Source organism: Ostrinia nubilalis, chromosome 11 (assembly GCF_963855985.1).
Source record: "Ostrinia nubilalis chromosome 11, ilOstNubi1.1, whole genome shotgun sequence".
In the NCBI taxonomy this organism is placed as follows: domain Eukaryota; kingdom Metazoa; phylum Arthropoda; class Insecta; order Lepidoptera; family Crambidae; genus Ostrinia; species Ostrinia nubilalis.
Genome location: NC_087098.1, coordinates 786,836 through 805,271, shown reverse-complemented (window position 1 = coordinate 805,271; position 18,436 = coordinate 786,836). Strand labels below are relative to the sequence as shown.

At 37.0% G+C, this 18,436-nt stretch overlaps 1 protein-coding gene and 1 long non-coding RNA gene across 2 annotated transcripts in view; one reads left to right on the top strand and one right to left on the bottom strand.

Annotated features, from left to right (window-relative positions):
• The window catches only part of LOC135075958 (uncharacterized), a 58,263-nt gene that overhangs the window by 3,713 nt on the left and 36,114 nt on the right, over positions 1 to 18,436 (top strand). Inside the window, exons 8-10 of the mRNA XM_063970405.1 lie at positions 2,529 to 2,686; positions 10,586 to 10,738; positions 17,463 to 17,570. Coding sequence (XP_063826475.1) covers positions 2,529 to 2,686; positions 10,586 to 10,738; positions 17,463 to 17,570 — 419 coding nt within the window. The remainder of the gene's footprint in view (positions 1 to 2,528; positions 2,687 to 10,585; positions 10,739 to 17,462; positions 17,571 to 18,436) is intronic.
• LOC135076020 (uncharacterized) lies at positions 4,590 to 7,484 on the bottom strand. The gene is made up of 7 exons (XR_010258166.1): positions 7,278 to 7,484; positions 6,464 to 6,674; positions 6,196 to 6,384; positions 5,832 to 6,079; positions 5,576 to 5,747; positions 5,182 to 5,278; positions 4,590 to 4,661 (listed from the first exon to the last, which is right to left on the bottom strand). It is a non-coding gene; the product is annotated as an uncharacterized LOC135076020 (long non-coding RNA).

Sequence of the window (18,436 nt, the reverse complement as noted above, 5' to 3'; positions counted from 1 at the left end):
TTTGGTTCGTAAAAAACTTAAATAAATTCCCAAAGGAAATAAGTAGTCCGTCAATTTTCCTGACCACGTCAATTAGTTAGTACTATACTTTCAGCAACTTGAATACAACATGAGCATTAAGATGTATTTCCTTCATAGCCACCTTGATCGAATTCCTGAAAATCTTGGAGATTTAAGCGAGGAGCAGTAAGAACCCTTTCATCAGGATTTTTGCGCCATAAAAGAGCGGTACCAGGGCTATTGGAGAGAAAGTATGATGGGTGAATACTGTTGGATTATCCAGAATAGTAGTAACATTCGAACTCATTCAAGAAAGTCACATAAAAGAAAGTTTTGTTCTAATTAGATAGTTAAATAAATTGTTATATGACAGAAAACCATGTTTTTTTGATAAAAATAGCTACTCTTCACATCTCAAAAAGTAGAGCTGCTAGCGAAAATCTGAGTACAGATTTGGAAACAGTGTACAAAATGCAGCTAGATCCATAAAAAACATTCCATGCAACAAAAATGCTGTTGTGCAGTGTTATGTACTCACGGCTTGACGTTTCGGCTGCGATGCTACAGCCGTGGTCACAAGCAGACTTGCGGCAGGCGGTGTCGTCCGTTCGGGCGTGCTTGAAAATTTTCAACTACCCTCATATTGACATTTTTTACACTACCACTAGTGATGTTACCACGACACACAACACTCACAGTATCCGTATTCGTACTTGACGGCAAAATTCGCAGTTTGCATTTATTAATCACCAGATTCCACACTGGTGACAATTTAAATCCGTACTCCCGATTGAAATTTTTATGTGTCTTAATTTTAATCGCTTCTCGAACTATCCTAGTGTGATAATGCCGATCAGTGGAGAGGATTTTTGGACTGTGTAACTCCATCCAGTGATTAACTCCTGTTTCCAGCAGGTGTTCAGCCACGTCGGATTTGCTCGTCTGTCGATTTTTATTATACAATAATATCGAGCTCTTCCCTTTGGTTGCAGACTACTCATGCGCACTACAGAAGGACATCCTAGTCCACGGGCGGCTATACCCGTCGCAGTATACCTGTGCTTCCTTCTACTCTGCTAAAGCCACTTGACTAACAGTCACCAATAAACCTAGAGCTGACTGTTCTCCCCTTTCATTGCAGACTACTCATGCGCGCTACAAAAGGACATCCTAGTCTACGGGCGGATATACGCGTCGCAGAACTATTTTTCTCTCCTGTGCCTGTCCACCACAACCTCCAATAAACAATATATTGAGCTGATTTCACTTGAACGACTATAATTTGTATATTTTAAAGACTATAATATAAACCCTTGAAAAGGAGGCTGACAATAGTGACTGAGTTTCTTGCGCTGCTTCCTCTCAGCACTGGCCCATTGATTGTCCCGAAGCAGTGGTAAGGTTAATATTGGGACGTGTAAAAGTGCTTGAATGAATGAGTTTTATGAGTTTTTTATTGTTCTCCCCTTTCGTTGCAGACTACTCATGCGCACTACAAAAGGACATCCTAGTCCACGGGCGGCTATACGCGTCGCAGAACTATGTTTCTCTGCTGTGCTTGTCCACCACAACCTCCAATAAACAATATATTGAGCTGATTTCACTTGAACGACTATAATTTGTATATTTTAAAGACTGTAATATAAACCCTTGAAAAGGAGGCTGACAATAGTGACTGAGTTTCTTGCGCTGCTTCCTCTCAGCACTGGCCCATTGATTGTCCCGAAGCAGTGGTAAGGTTAATATTGGGACGTGTGAAAGTGCTTAAATGAATGAGTTTTTTGAGTTTCTTATTGTTTTCCCTTTTCGTTACCGTAACCTTTTATGTAGACTTGTGTAAAACCAATGCGGGTTTACGAGCCCCACTCAATAGACTGTTGTCCATTTACAACCAGAATTTTAATAGCATCGATTTTTCCCAGAGTTCCTCAAGATTTAAAAAGCATATTTTAGACACTCTGCAAAGTGACCAAATTAAAATTAAGATAAATTAAATGAAAAAAAAAAACAGAACAAAATTAATAATTAAAAATCTGAACATAATATTAATTACTTCTTGGTGTTGAGCTACACCGCGTTTATAAGGTGTACCTTAATTGTAATTGCCTCGCTCTATATTACATGGTTTCATATATCAATATGTGGATTACGTAGTGGGATGTGTTACCACATAAATAATACATAAGTCTAGTAGATAAGTTAATTTCTGTAACACATTTGTTTGTAATTCCTAAAATAAATCGTTCGTTTCAGCCAAATGACGTCCACTGCTGGACAAAGGCCTCCCCCAAGGTTTTCCACAATGAACGGTCCTGCGCTGCCCGCATCCAGGCTCTTCCCGCGACCCTTACCAGATCGTCGGTCCACCTAGTAGGAGGCCTGCCCACGCTACGTTTTCCAGCCCGTGGTCGCCACTCGAGAACTTTCCTGCCCCAACGGCCATCGTCTCTACGAGCTATGTGCCCCGCCCACTGCCACTTGATATATAAATATGACCTAAAATAAATAAATAAATAAATTCGTTGCAGACTACTCGTGCGCACTACAGAAGGACATCCTAGTCCACGGGCGTCTATACGCGTCGCAGAACTACCTGTGCTTCTACGCGTCCATCTTCGGTTGGGAGACGTCGCTGTCGTTGCGCTGGAAGGACGTCACCGCCATCACCAAGGAGAAGACCGCGCTGGTATGAGCTGTCACCATTCATCATCAGTTTCCATGCTTTTAAGCGGTTTTGTGAAAAATATTAATGGCAGGTATAGTCCGGTCGCCGAGCACGTCCCAAGTAGCATTTTACTCCATTTAAGAGTTCACTAGTCGTTCACATGTACTCCACAAGCTGTGTATGTCAGCTGTATACGAGCTGTATAGCTTGCTATAATGCTTTTATAGAACCAGTTTGGGCACAAATTAGACAGCCTTAAGTTCACTATGGCTGTACATTAGCAGTATAATAGCATTATAATAGCAGTTTAAGTAGTAACATCGGACTTAAGGCTGACTTACGGCACTATATGGGACGCAGTGTGAACCATACAACGTACGTGAGTGTAATAAAGAGTAACAAGTGGCTAAATGCACAGCTTTCAAAGTTATAAAGTCCGACAAAAGTACTCCAATGCTACCTAAAGTTCACGTGTGTCTTAATTTATTTCCACATTTTAATATTAGTTTGGTATTTGTACGTGAGTGCCAAGAGGGAAACAACTCGGGCGGATAATCATTTATGCAAATAATAACACGGGTTTTAAATACTTAATAATGTTAATGCCATTGGGAATGCAACTTTATCGTGAAATGTATACATATTTACAGCTAAAATATTTACGCGCCTCTGTAAAAACGCGATATTCATTTTAAAATATTTAAAACTGGCTGAGAGGAAATCTACAATTTTCAGTTTTTGATATTGTATTGGCATTATAATTATATTACGGTAATTAATTATAACATGAAACCAAAACTCAATCGCTCTATCTGCGAATTTTGTGATAAATCTGCATTAATTTTGGAGATTTATTTGGTAAATATTTTAGGTTATGTAGAACAAAATGGTGGAAATGAAATACGGCTATGTGAACTGTTATAACTCCAATTTAATGCGGTGAGCGTATATTAGGTTCACATGTGTTCTGTTAGAATGCTGTTATCTATATGAAGTTCCACATTTGTACCACTACAGCGCTAATGTCTATAAATTTATTCTAATGTGAACTTATGTACAGCTTTAAGATGTACCTAGTATCTTTAATTCTTTCAAATACTGAAATTTTAGAGATCCGCAATAAAAATTATTAATGTCCGTTAAATCGCCTAGCCCAGGTACTAATAGTCAAGTATGAATACCTAACCCAGATAACAATTTAAACTTGAATCTGACTTGCAGTAAGTTTGATGTATCAAAAATGAAGCTTTGTTTCAAATTTGCCATGGCAAGTATATAAACTTGAGGCAAGTTTAAATCAAACTTTCTAGTTTCCGAGCGACAAACTTGCATTAATGTGTTTCTATAAAGTATATGCAAGTTTGCCTTAACAAACTTGCATTATGTCTGCTTCTATAAATTATATGCAAGTTTGCCTTAACAAACTTGCATTATGTCTGCTTCTATAAATTATATGTAAGTTTGCCTTAACAAACTTGCATTATGTCTGCTTCTATAAATTATATGTAAGTTTGCCTTAACATACTTGCATTATGTCTGCTTCTACAGGGTGTTAGGTAAATGGGTATATGAGCCGACACTAGTCCATGTTAACATGGTCATATAAATGGTATGGTGAAGTCAGGAAATTGATATCTTCATTTTAATTATTTTAATTTTCATACAAATCGGATTTTATAAAATTTATTTTGTATGAAAATTAAAAAAAATAAAATGATGATATCTAATTTCTGACTTCACCATACCATTTATATGACCATGTTAACATGGGCTACTGCCGGCTCATATACCCATTTACCTAACACCCTGTATAAATAATATGTAAGTTTGCCTTAACAAACTTGCAATGAATATGCATGTTTGACATTAAATAAAACAACAAACATAACATATTTTTTTTTATTATTTATACTTTTATCTTATCTTACTTTAAATGAGAAAAAATCGGTTTCATGGTCGCCGCTATTGGTTTTTTTCTTTATTTTGTGTTTCTGCTCTGAAACAAAAAGAAACAAGTATATTTACCACAGGTTAAGACATTATTTTACATTTAATTGTATAAGTTTCTGTACTACTAACAAAATTATGAACTATGTCTGAAATAAATATATTTATAGTAATCCTTAAAAACTACTATAAGGGTAAGGGGTTATTAGTTAAAATTCTGAAAGGAGCACATCTAAAATTTGTAAATCACTAGGTACATAGTATAAAAGAAAGTCGCTGTCTGTCTGTCCCTTGTGTAATAATAATGTAATATATGTATAACTAGCGACCCGCCCCGGATTCGTATGGGGTTCTATTATATAACCTTTCTCATAAATCCCTCTAACTATTGTTGAAAACCGCATCAAAATCCGTTGCATAGTTTTAAAGATTTAAGCATATGTATATAGGAACAGACAGCGGCAGCAACTTTGTTTTATACATATGTATAATACATGTACCCGTGTGAAGCCGGGGCGGGTCGCTAGTGTAAAATAAAATACATCTAATGTAAATAAATTAAATCTTACCTTCTTGAAAGTCTAACTTTAGCTTGATTTAGCCAATCACTTATAATTTCTTTTAGACTGTCTTCAGTTACATCTTCGTTGATTTTTCTACATATTTCTGAAAAATAAAATAGAAATAATTAACACTAACAAACACGAATGATTCAGAAAATAATAGTAGTAGGTATATTGAGAGATATACAGGTGTATCTAAATGAATTCATTGGCAACCTTGCAGGGGGAAGCTCAGACCATCATTATGAACAACTTTATTTTCGTGATCAGTTTTTGTATGAAAACAGGAAAAATTGGTCATAGGAAAAGTTCATAATGATGGTCTGAGCCACCCCCTGCAAGGTTGCCTATGAATTCATTTACACCCTGTATAAGTTTGTAATAAAATAAAGGTACTTACGAAAGATTAATTTATAGGTTTCTGTACTCATAAATGACTTTTTATTCGAATTTTTCATCTGTTTCCCAGTTAACGAATACAACTCGGCTACATCATCTAGAATTATTCGTCTCAACATATTAGTCGTAAGGCTTCTTACATTTCTGCCGCCAATACCAGACAAAAATGACATCTGAAATTTAATTAAAGTAGCATTAGAATGTTTTCATAGAATAATAAAATTTGCCCTGTGTTTAAGTATTTAATTTATACATACTATTGCCTGTATTCTTGTTTATTTTTAAATGGTCATCGAAATTATTAAAACTTGCAATATCTTTACTGGTAGACTTGCCAAAAGTTCTGAAAGACCTGCATTGTCATCTGTTGGTGAAAATGTTTCTTCGGACCTAGCTAACGGTAAATCCAATTTTCTATTGATTTCAGCCATTTGGTTAGCTAGGTCTGACACAATCTGAATCATATGACTGTGCTGTATAGCATATTGCTTGTTTGTAATGCACTCTGTAACAAATAAAAAAACATGGAAAAGTCATAACTAAAACAAGTGAAAATATGAAATTTTGTCACATTGCATCTTTGACGAGAGAAGCTCATTGCATGTTATAAAAACCTGTTACCTGATTGGCAGTTAACAGCTTTGAGTTGTGTTTGCTTGGCCTCTTTAGAACCGGAGGTGACTGGGTAATTTACAGCAGACATTATGTCCACTGTCACTTCATTTGTAACATCATTTTCTGCTTCGTCTGAGTCCAAATTTCAGGTTTCTTCCGCTTTTTTAAAATGTAATCGTGCTTCGCCATAAGTTTCTGAAATAAATAAAAAAGTCTCACAATAGTAAAATCTAGTTATAACTTAGCAATACAAAAATAAAGAAAATTATTTTACCATAACTTTTAAGTATTTTTATTTGATATTGTGACCATGTTGCTTCAGGTGCAGGCATCTTCTTCAAGTTTGTTTTTGATTTCTTCAGTGCATACATTAGGGTAATAACAAGTGTTGGTATCTTAACCACTTTGATGAAACTATGCCAGGAGCATCATCTTCATCTAAAAATGTAACCAAAAAAAATTTTTTTGATTCCATTATGCAAAGTCTGAAACCAAATAACACTATTAATTATAATTATATTATATAATAATAGATAGGTATGTAGGAGGAAATTTATGTTACCTTTCCTAAGACATAACTAACAATTTTAAGAATTAAACGAGGTAGGATAAAAGTACATGATAAGGTGGATAGGATGTTTAGGGGGTATTTTATATTTACATTTACAATTTTGAAGTGCTATGAGTGTAGCATTTTCATAGCAACATGATAATTATTGAAAGGAAAAACTATGACTTTTCCATCAATGTCAGTCACTGTACAGCAATTAATTTATTTTATTTGAGGATATTTGTTAATTTTAGACGTTCTATTTATGTATTATTTTCCAATTGCAGTGCAAGACAGGGTCCACGATGTACATTTACAACTTACAATAACACCTTTCTGTTACACATAGATAATTAGAAATAGATATTGAGTAATATGCATAACTAAACAGGATCGAACATGCAGGAACTATTTAGGGTTAGGAACACTTGGAACACGTTGCCTGGGTTTGAAAGTAGGTAAATAAGGTTTAAGGGATAGATATGAACTACATATTATCATTAATTCTGTTTGTAAAAGTAAAAATAAATGAACTAACCTATAATCTTCAGCACGTCACGCGTCCAATTCGCACAACAGAAGCGTTTATTAAATAAAACACCGTGCAAAACAAAAAAACTTGTAGGTTCTACGTTCTACCACTGATTTTGTGCACTGCAAAACACAGATTAGAGAGTAATTGAGAGTATGCTGCAAAAGTGCAAAACACTTGGCTGTTTTTTCTTCCGGAACCGGAAGTTTTTGTTTTCTTTTTTATGGCTTCGGGCGAGTGGACGTTGGCGTATGACCACTAGTGATTATTTGCAGTGTTGCCAGTCGGGTCTTGTCAGAAATTACCAGAAATATAAAAAAATGTAACCTTTTTGAATAAAAAGTAACCTTCATACGGGGGGGGGGTGCGGAGCGATTGTGTAAGGTTGTTCATGGATGGTTCATGTTTACCTAAATTCGAAATTTTGACCATTCCATGAAGACCGAAAAGTGACCGGTCGTATAAAACCGTTTCATGGATTTGCGTTTAATTATCAAAAAAACATTTGCTAAAACTCATTGTCTTTAACAAATAATAAATCAAATTCATGTTTAAATGCAGTTTATGACATAATTTTTAAATTGTCACTATTAATATTTTTACTGAATAACCTGTAAAAGGTAATTCTACAATTTCTGAAAAATCACCTAAAAGTAACCTTTTCATTAGTGTAACCAATGCAGTTCAAAAGTAACCTAAAAGGTTACAAAAGTAACCTTCTGGCAACACTGATTATTTGCTCCATGCGTATGACAGTTTAACGCAAGTTTGTAACAAACAAAAAACAAACTTGATACTTCATCTTTGAAACATAGCGCAAAATGCAAACTTGCTTCAAAATTAAAAAAGCCTTGAAACATCATACCTAAATCAAAAAGCTTACAGCAATATTGCCACAAACTTGATTTGTCATATTTGACGTGACAATCTAATTTCAAATAAAAATCATGTTTGCAGCAAGTTCGCTTGCTATCTGGGAAAGCATCAGACGGTAGTGTTCCCGGTTTAAATTCGTTTATTATGCTTGACAATTTATTCAAAGCGGAATGAGGAATACGATTTTCAATAGCCCATGTTCTTATTTTTTTTGCGAAAGGTTAAATAATTGTCCAAATCAAAATGGTATTCACTATCACTATAGTCTATCCAATATAGCTTGATTAGAATGACGGCTGTCAAACGAATGTGACTAGTGTTAGGTATGTTTCGTACGGTTCACATAGATGTATCGATAAGCTTTCGAAAAAATGATATAAAAAAATGCACCCAATTTTTCTTCATATCTTTATTCATAAAAATGACAATTATGATTTAAATTTAAAGACAGTAAAATTTAAAATTCATGTCAAGGGTGTACAACCTAAGTCGTAGTCATTATCATCAGTGTTCTTCAGTGGTTTTTTCCTCTCGCTAGAGGGCGGTGGGCATCTCTTCTAGAGCAACGGTGCTATGAATACCCAAAAAATTACCGGTGATTGATTTCCGATGTTTGATTATTTAAGAATGAAATGTTTTTTGGTTTTTAATAGTGAACATTTAGAAAAACGTATAACTTGACTTAAATATGTTAAAAAATTAGTTAGAAAAATTTTTTGTTAAATATGTTAAAAAATTAGTTTTTATTTAATATGACATTTGTCGATATGTCCCAACACTAACATTTTTGTAACTCGAGATAACCTTGTAGAGACGTCGTTAATACTCTAGCTTGATTTTTATAATTTCGAATTACTACTTATTGGTGTAATTTAACGCTGCATTTACACGAAATTAACATTTTTATTGGAAGCACTGTCGTCGAAAATATTGTTTGTAGGTCAGACGTGAATTATTTCTTGTCCGCCAATATTTAGCTCTCATTGATCGCTACTACAAAGTTATGTCGTTACTTTTGATGGCAGCTGTCATTCTAATCAAGCTATATTGGATAGACTATAGAACTGCAATCATCACACTCTGATATCTGTATATTTTGAAGGGAAATTTCAGGTTCAGGCATAATATTTTCCTCTGCATCATGTACAGAACCACCATAAACAACTAAAAACAGGCTTGTGGAAATGTGTAATAGAATATCACATTCATGTTCAGCTTAAAGCAAATAAGAGTAGTACTTGTGGACAAATAAACTGCTATTGATGTTAATGGACAACACATATAGTCCTTTTAACAGCCTACAGTGTACATGCCAACCATTGAAACACTTTTGTACAGATAGTAAAAAAAGGTTATTTTAATTATCACAAACAAGTCCTACTACAGCTACTAGCTGTATAACAGTCTAAAACAAGTAAACATAACAGCCTTTGGCTTTATAAATGACCACGTGTGTTCTATTAAAATGCTAGCTCTATAACATCGTACAAGTAGGCCGTTAAACAGCGGTTGCCGTATCTCTACCCTCCTATAATGCTCTTAGTCAGACGGCTGACTAAAGGATAGTTGTTAGAGTATTATAACACCAACAATCTTATAAAAGTATAACTCTACACTAGTCTACACTCCTATAAGTCCCTTAGACAGGTATAGGTGTAATTAATTGCAATAATACATCACGAGTGAACTGTACTAATGCTTTAAGTACACATTGGAACTAAATGTGAACTCTTAAATGAAGTAAAATGCTACTTGGGGTAGAATTTGGGCCAAAGACCCCAAGGATGGGTAGCCTTATCGCTCGCGCGTAATTATATTCCTGTCGCGATTGTGCGACGGGCGGCCGCAGTGAGTGAGCGAGCGCGACAGCAACATAATTACGTGCGAGCGATAAGGATGGATAGCTTGGGGTTATTGGACGAAATTTTAAGTACTTGGCGACCGGACTTTAGCTATAGCTCACAAGATAGGTCCCCCATAATTGATACTTACTGTCCGCTGTGCATATCTTTTCTTAAACGTTACTTAACCTTTGTTTTGTCTCCTGTCATCCGCTTTGCACTGGAGGAAGTCGAACCTTAACTTCGAACTCCTCCTATGTTCTTCTGATCAATTTCTTTGCGGGTCCAATGACAGTTTAACTTTCCCCCGGGACAAACTTGACCTTCACTGGTTGGTTTTTTATTGGCGATCAAGCTGTAGATCTTGGCTACACAGGAGTTGCAGCGGTGGGAACGAGAGGTGGGAATAGATGTTATCATCATTAGGATTTGTCAGCAGCCATTAGCCATATTTTGCTTGAGTTAACACTCAACAGAAGGCGCTGGACGCAGGCCGCCACCAACCGGTCAACATGGAAATCATTGGGGGAGGCCTATGTTCAGCAGTGGACGTCCTATGGCTGAAATGATGATGAGTTAACACCATGTGTTCCCCAGGTGATCCCGAACGCGATCCTGGTGTGTACGGAGAGCGAGAAAAGCTTCCTGACGTCATTCTCGGGCCGCGACAAGGCCTACCTCATGCTGTTCCGCATCTGGCAGAACGCGCTCATGGACCAGCCCATGACCAGCCACGAGATCTGGCAGTGGGTATGTATGTGACCCTCACACTACACTACCGCTGACTTACGTAACGCCCACACTACACTACCGCTCACTTACGTAACGCCCACACTACAGAATCGCTGACTAATGTAACGCCCACACTACTCTAACTGCTGACTTTGTAACGCCCACACTACACTACCGCTCACTTATAACGCCCGCACTACACTACCGCTCACTTTGTAACGCCCACACTACACTACCGCTCACTTATCTAACGCCCACACTACACTACTGCTCACTTATGTAACGCCCACACTACACTACCGCTTACTTATGTAACGCCCACACTACACTACCGCTGACTTACGTAACGCCCACACTACACTACCGCTCACTTTATGTAACGCCCACACTGGACTACCGCTCACTTATGTAACGCCCACACTATACTACCGCTGACTTATGTAACGCCCACACCACACTACCGCTCACTTATGTAACGCCCATACTACACTACCGCTGATGTATGTAACGCCCACACTATACTACCGCTGACTTATGTAACGCGCTCATGGACCAGCCCATGACCAGCCACGAGATCTGGCAGTGGGTATGTATGTGACGCTCAAACTACACTACCGCTTACTTATAACGCCCACACTACAGAATCGCTGACTAATGTAACGCCCACATTTTACACTACTACTGACTTATAACGCCCACACTACACTACTGACTTACGTAACGCGCTCATGGACCAGCAGCCCATGACCAGCCACGAGATCTGACAGTGGGTATGTATGTACGGGGACGCTACACTACCGCTCACTTACGTAACGGCCACACCACACTACCGCTCACTTATAACGCCCACACTACATAATCGCTGAATAATGTAACGCCCACATTACTCTACTGCTGACTGTAACTCCCACACTACACTACCGCTCACTTATGTAACGCCCACACTACACTACTGCTCACTTACGTAACGCCCACAATACACTACCGCTGACTTACGTAACGCCCACACTACACTACTGACTTACGTAACGCGCTCATGGACCAGCAGCCCATGACAAGCCACGAGATCTGACAGTGGGTATGTATGTACGGGGACGCTACACTTGTACACGACCACCAACTTATTTGAAACTTTTTGTACAACATCTTCTATACTTATAATAAATCTGTAGAGAGGTCAATTCTGTACATGAAATATATTTTCAAAATAACTATCAGGGGGTGATTAGTTATCGATACTGATGCCAAAAATGCAATCAGTAAAATTTTTGTCTGTCTGTCTGTCTGTATGTTCCTTACAGAAACAAAAACTACTCAACGGATTTTAACGAAACTTGGTACAATTATTCTTCATACTCCTGGGCAGGTTATAGTATACTTTGGAATTCCCACGGGAACGGGAATTCGCGGGAAAATCCTTTAGTATGAAAAATCTAATCCGCTTAAGTTAGACGCTTGAAATTTGGCATGCAGGTACCTTAGTAAACTTAAAGCTTAGTTACAACAGGATATTGCAAAATTCCCACGGGAACGGGAGTTAGCGGCGGGAAAAAGCATTTGTATGAAAAAATCTAAACCGCGTAAGATAGACGCTTGAAATTTGGCATGCAGGTACCTTAGTAAACTTAAAGCTTAGTTACAACAGGATATTGCAAAATTCCCACGGGAACGGGAGTTAGCGGGAAAAAACATTTGTATGAAAAAATCTAAACCGCATAAGATAGATGAAGGGGGTAAAACGGGATCCACGCGTACCGCTAGGTACCGGCGGCCGCTAGTTTAAGATAAAATAGGCGGACTTTGGCAGCTATCCTAAAAAAACTGTCTGGCTGACGAGGAAATTACTTCTAATTATTGCCCCAATATTTTATATAAAAATCAGTTTGTATGCTATAACATCAGCCAGACAGTTTTGAAAGTTCCAACTCCTTGCCAAACAGTTTTTTTAGGATAGCTGCCAAAGCCAAGATGACCCAAACTTCATGATTCACCAACATTGTATCCTATATTGGGAGCATACGCTGACAAACTTTCAGCTTTTATAAAATGACGTAGGTCTGGCATTCACCAGCTCTTAGTCTATTACATAAATACCACTCGGAGTACCCTACAATTAGTTTGACCTACTCTGACAACTCTACCATTAAAAAACAATAAACACACCCCTTTTTTGCTATCACTACATGATGTAGTGATAGCAAAAAAGGGGTGTGTTAAAAGAGGGGCCCCTCTAACGAAAAATACACCGCAGATCTCTAACCTGTAAAGTTTAAAAATGGGTTGGGTATTCGAATATGATTTAGTTTAGAATCTGCTTTGTATACGGCATAAATATTAATCCAGTGACCTGACTCCGTCGTGACCAACGTTCGGATATGGTAAGCTCGCGCATAATATTTGACGGTGGATATCTTAAGATTGGTATTTGTAAACCAATCCGATTTTTTTTTACAATCTTTTACCATATAATATGCAGTACTTGAAATTCATTTTTTCAGATTTGAGAGTAGAATCGATTAAATTATAATAATGCTCATTTTAACCATATTATAGAAACATTTTTGTATCATGTCAAATTGGTTGAAGGTTCTGAATCAGTACGAAGTATAATATGACCGCCTATAAATATAACAGTAGCAAAAACAACTTACAACGTACAAAAAAACAACTTCTTATAATTTACTAAACCTATACATAATACTATAAAAAATGTATAATGCCCGTTTTCACCATCAATCCCTAATTTTTAGATAACCCCCTATGGAAACAAAATACCTGTTATTTGTTACCATAGGGATCACTTAAAAATTAGAGATTGATGGTGAAAGCGGACAGACGAAGTCTCACGTTTAAAAGTGTGCAAACCTTAAAGTGATGACCCACATTATCATCTCAGGTTACCAAGTCAAAAAAGATAAGATCGTGCTATGAATACTTATAAAAAAGACCTTCCACCACGCTGTAAAAAATAAAAGTCGCATAGATGAACACGTGACAAACTGTTCGCCGGATTAGAAATTGTAAACTATTGTAATGAGCAGGAGCGTTGAAATGACACCACTACAGCAACGAAAGTGAATGAGCACTCCGATTATAAAACAGCTATATTTGTTGTAAAAATGGCAATGCCAGATTTTGTATGGAAGGTGGTGTCTTTTTTTTTTCGCGCGGCCATCGACCAAACTTTGTTTTTTGATTACAAAATAGTGTAATAAACCAAACTTACTATGACATGTATACCTCTAAACTCAGTCTGAACTGAGTTACAAGCGTTAGAAGTTTGATGATTTTACATACTAGATTTGCTTTTTGCGCGCAAGTTTTGTAAGAAATTGCAACAAAATATTGCGCTATTTTTTTATTGTGCTGATTCTACTCCACACTGATGTCTGGAGCCTTTAATGGATGGTATTGTTTGTTTACACATACAATGTCACTATTTTGTTACAATTTCTTACAAAACTTGCGCGCAATAATTAACTTTTAAAAAAAATAAAACCGACTTCAAATGCGTGAACACAAAAAAAACTGAAAATTAAAAATATTGCGTATAAAAAAGTTCATCCCCAATTTTCCACCCTTGGGGGTGAAATATTTTCTTCAAATTCGCATGAAACCACTCTTTTGATAATACCTATTCAACAAAAAAATAATCAGTCAAATTGATTTATAATCGGCGGAGATATTGCGTATAAAAAAGTTCATCCCCAATTTTCCACCCTTGGGGGTTGTTTTTTCTATTATTAAATTTAAATGGGACCACCCTTGAGGTATTACCTATACGCCGAAAAAAGATTTGTTCAAATCGGTTCATAATTGGCGGAGTTATCGCGTAACAAACATAGAAAAAAAAAAAAAAACATACGGGTCGAATTGAGAACCTCCTCCTTTCTTGAAGTCGGTTGAAAAGCAAATCTAGTATGTAAATCATCAAACTTCTAATGCTCGTAACTCAGTTCAGACTGAGTTTAGAGGTATACATGTCGTAGTAAGTTTAGTTTATTACACTATTTTGTATCTAAAAAACATGGTTTGGTCGATGGCCGCGCGAAAAAAAAAAGACGCCAATTTCCGGCATTGTCTTTTAAAATTGCGATGTTATTAGGACAGGGAACGGCATAAAAAAGGACATTCAGTTGAAATAAAAGTAGGGGAAGGAATAGTATATTATACTTATTATAGTTCTTGCAACTCACAAAGGCAAGTGAGCTTTACTTGTGTGTGTACGTGTGCATGCACATAACGATAATGAATGTCTATCAAAACTTTTGAAAAACGAACAATAGCGAGCAACCACACATGTAGAGCTCACTCGCCTTCGTGAATTGCAACAACCGTAAAATTTTGTTGAAACCCAATAAGGAAAACAAACTAATAACCGTATAAATAATTAAATAATACCAACAATCACACCAATTACCTAGTTTGAAATAAACAGAACTTGTGCCAGATAACAGATAAACATCCATAGTTAAATCAAAATATAAATCATGTTTTTAGGCTTTTAACAGCTTTTTAATATAAAGTAAATTAAAAATACATGTAAATTACAAAAAAATAGAGGTAATTCGTTTTGAGACAAAGTTTATGTGAATAAATATGAAAAAAAGACAAGGAAAAAAAATAGCAAATCAATTCTAACTAAAGTGTGTTAAGATAATGCTCCTTCAATGGTTTCTTGAAGGCATATTTACATTAATTTTCGCAATTGAATTAATAACTGGACCCATAATTCGCAATCAAGCCTATTTCTTCTTATACTTTATTTAGTAAATATACCTAATGCCGTATATTATCCTCAAAGAGCCACGTTACTGTTATCCTTGATGTATGCTCAATCGTGCTGCGTCGCGCGGCCATTAGTCCGCGAGGCCCGATCGGCGCGCGCGCATCTAGACTGCCGAATTTTATTTTTAACTTGTTTTTGTGATTTTCACCGACAAAATACTGTTGATTTGATTTGATTTCGTGCATAACGTAGGCTGTATCTTGAAGTTATCGGGGTGAGTTTCGTTTATGGATTCAATACATTTACAGTGAAATAGTTTCACCCCCGTGGATTTAAAGCCCAAAAATCCGATTGGTACACTTAAAATGTTAAATGGGCTCTGCTTCTAGCAAGAACTTTAAACAATAGCCTTAATATTTAATCATCTTTTTTATCTTTTTATCTGCGTTTAATACAAGTAGTAATGCTGAAACTTAATGAACCGCGCGCGATGCTAATTGATCTCTTAACACGTGCTAACTGGCTTGCTCAGTATCTCCAATACCCCACGTTGATTTAATCTATGAATAGATTCGTAGTTGAGTTAATAGTCTTTTTGAAATTCAAAGTCATTATTAAAACTCATCCGGAGATTCTACAACTTGTCACTGTTTCTAGACAACCTTTTAACGCTGTACACTTACTTAACTGCAGTATTCAGGCGGCAACACATCAAACTTGCAGCTGTGACATCTTATACAGAATGTTTATGTTTTTTTTTTAATATTGGAACTTAGGTCCCTTAAGAAAAGTAGAGGGTTAACTCACTGTACGTACCTACTTGTATAGTTGCAAACAAGCAGGAGTGTAATAAAAACTATCTAGTCTGATGTGTTGTTGTCTGTACAGTCAGCATCAAATAGTTTGTGACAAAACACCCAAAGTAGCCAAAAAGTTCGCAACGTCTTTGTCCAATTGGGTTGTGTTGTCAACTTTTTGGTCACTATAGGTGTCACGAACTATACTTACGAGCAAAAGTGTGGAATCACCCCGTTGTGTTTTGTTCTGTGCGATCTTAGAGCCCTCGCCCACGGCGACTTTTTGTTGCAATGCAGTCGCGCTGCTGTTGCCGTGGGCGAGGCGAGGGCTCTTAAGTGCCATTTTTATTTATCTTCTATAGTCATTTAGTTCTTACGATCGTTCGAAACAAATAGGGTGATTCCATACTTTTGAGTGTATTTGACGGATACCTAAATAAACTCCGATAAACATTACTCCGATACTACAAGACTACAATAATATTACGCCTTTGTCTGCGTAGTGTAGTGTCGAAGTTAAGTCATGTCGATATTCAGTAGTCGGGACTATTCCCACCACTGCAACTCCTGCGTAGCCAGGATCTACAGCTTGACCGCCATAAAAACCCAACCAATGAAGGTCGAATCGGAGTAACGTAATGATGTCGAAGTAACGTTTGTCGGAGTTTATACAGGGTGGAATTTTGTAATGCCACCTGGGGGGAAAGTACCCTTAATACTGTAGATAGAAAATTTTACTCAAAGAAAACATTCCTATAAAGGAATGTTTTTTTAAAAAATAATTTTGAAAAGAAAAAGAACTGCATTCATAGATTTTCGAAAAATTTTCGAAAATTTACCCCCATGCGTTACAATTTTCTGTAAATAATTTCAATAATTTAAGATTTCATGGTTTTCCATTCATTTGATTTATCAAGTTTGTTTGAGAGATTTCATCCTTATACTTAACCCTAACGATCGATGCAATAAAAATACAGGGTGTAAGTTTTAACATATTTTAGTTGGTTCGATTCCCGGGTGTAGCAAGCAAATTTTTGGAAATCTTTGAATGCAGTTCTATTTCTTTTCAAAAATAAAGGAATGTTTTCTTTGAGTAAAAATTTCTATCTACAGTATTAAGAGTACTTTCCCTCCAGGTGACATTACAAAATTCCACCCTGTATAAGTAGCCGTATTTGACGCTGCGAGTGGGGTTATGACTGTGGCCTGTCGGCAGGTGCACAGCTGCTACGGCGAGGAGCTGGGCTTCAACTCGGACGACGAGGGCTACGGCCGCGACTTCCCCGAGGAGCCGCCGGCGCTGCCGCCCGACAACATCTCCGAGGTACGTGCCCAATAATACGCCATGTAAAATGCACTGCTCAATGCGAACTGAGGCTGTACAATCCGTCATACATTTAATGTCATTTTTTTACGCACTCACTAGTGACGACGTTTGATGTAAACTCACACTCAGCTCTCTGTAATATAGGGACAAAGGACGAAGATTAAACAACTTGTAAAGTCCGGTCGCCGAGCACGTAGAATTTAATCTAATGACCCCAAGCTACCAATCCTTATTATTATTGCTGTAGCGACTGTGCGACGGGCGGCAGCAGTGAGTGTGCGAGCGAGATTCTACGTGCTCGGCGACCGGATTATAGGGAGTGAATAGTGCAATATGCCGATAGAAGCAAATCGTAAACTAAAAAAAACTGATCGGCTTTTCCAATCAATTTTAGTCTCGTATAATGTTGTATTTCGGCACCAGAATACATTTTCAATTTCGAATTAAACACGGCTTTTTTACATGCTGTATACGGGCCTAGTCTTAGTATATGGGTCTATTTTAGGGGCCCATTCTACGAGAGTATGAAACTTGGATACATTGTACATTTTTATATCGAGACGAGACGAAATATTTAGTCCATCTCGATCAAAATTTGGCACATATGAGCGTCCAAATACAAAAGTAGGGGCTCTTTACATGTCTCATCTTTTGGGCTCTACTACCAACACCTTGAGACAAATTCAATATGTCAAATACTCAAAGGCGTATGTTCAAAAACCGCATTTCTCAAAATATCTTGTTGTAGACTCCAAGTCGAAGAAGGGTTAACTAATGTCTGTTTTGATAATTGATATCAGTAAATAGGTGAACTTTGCGTAGAAACTTAATATGTAACAAGCAGAGTATTATTGTTATCAATA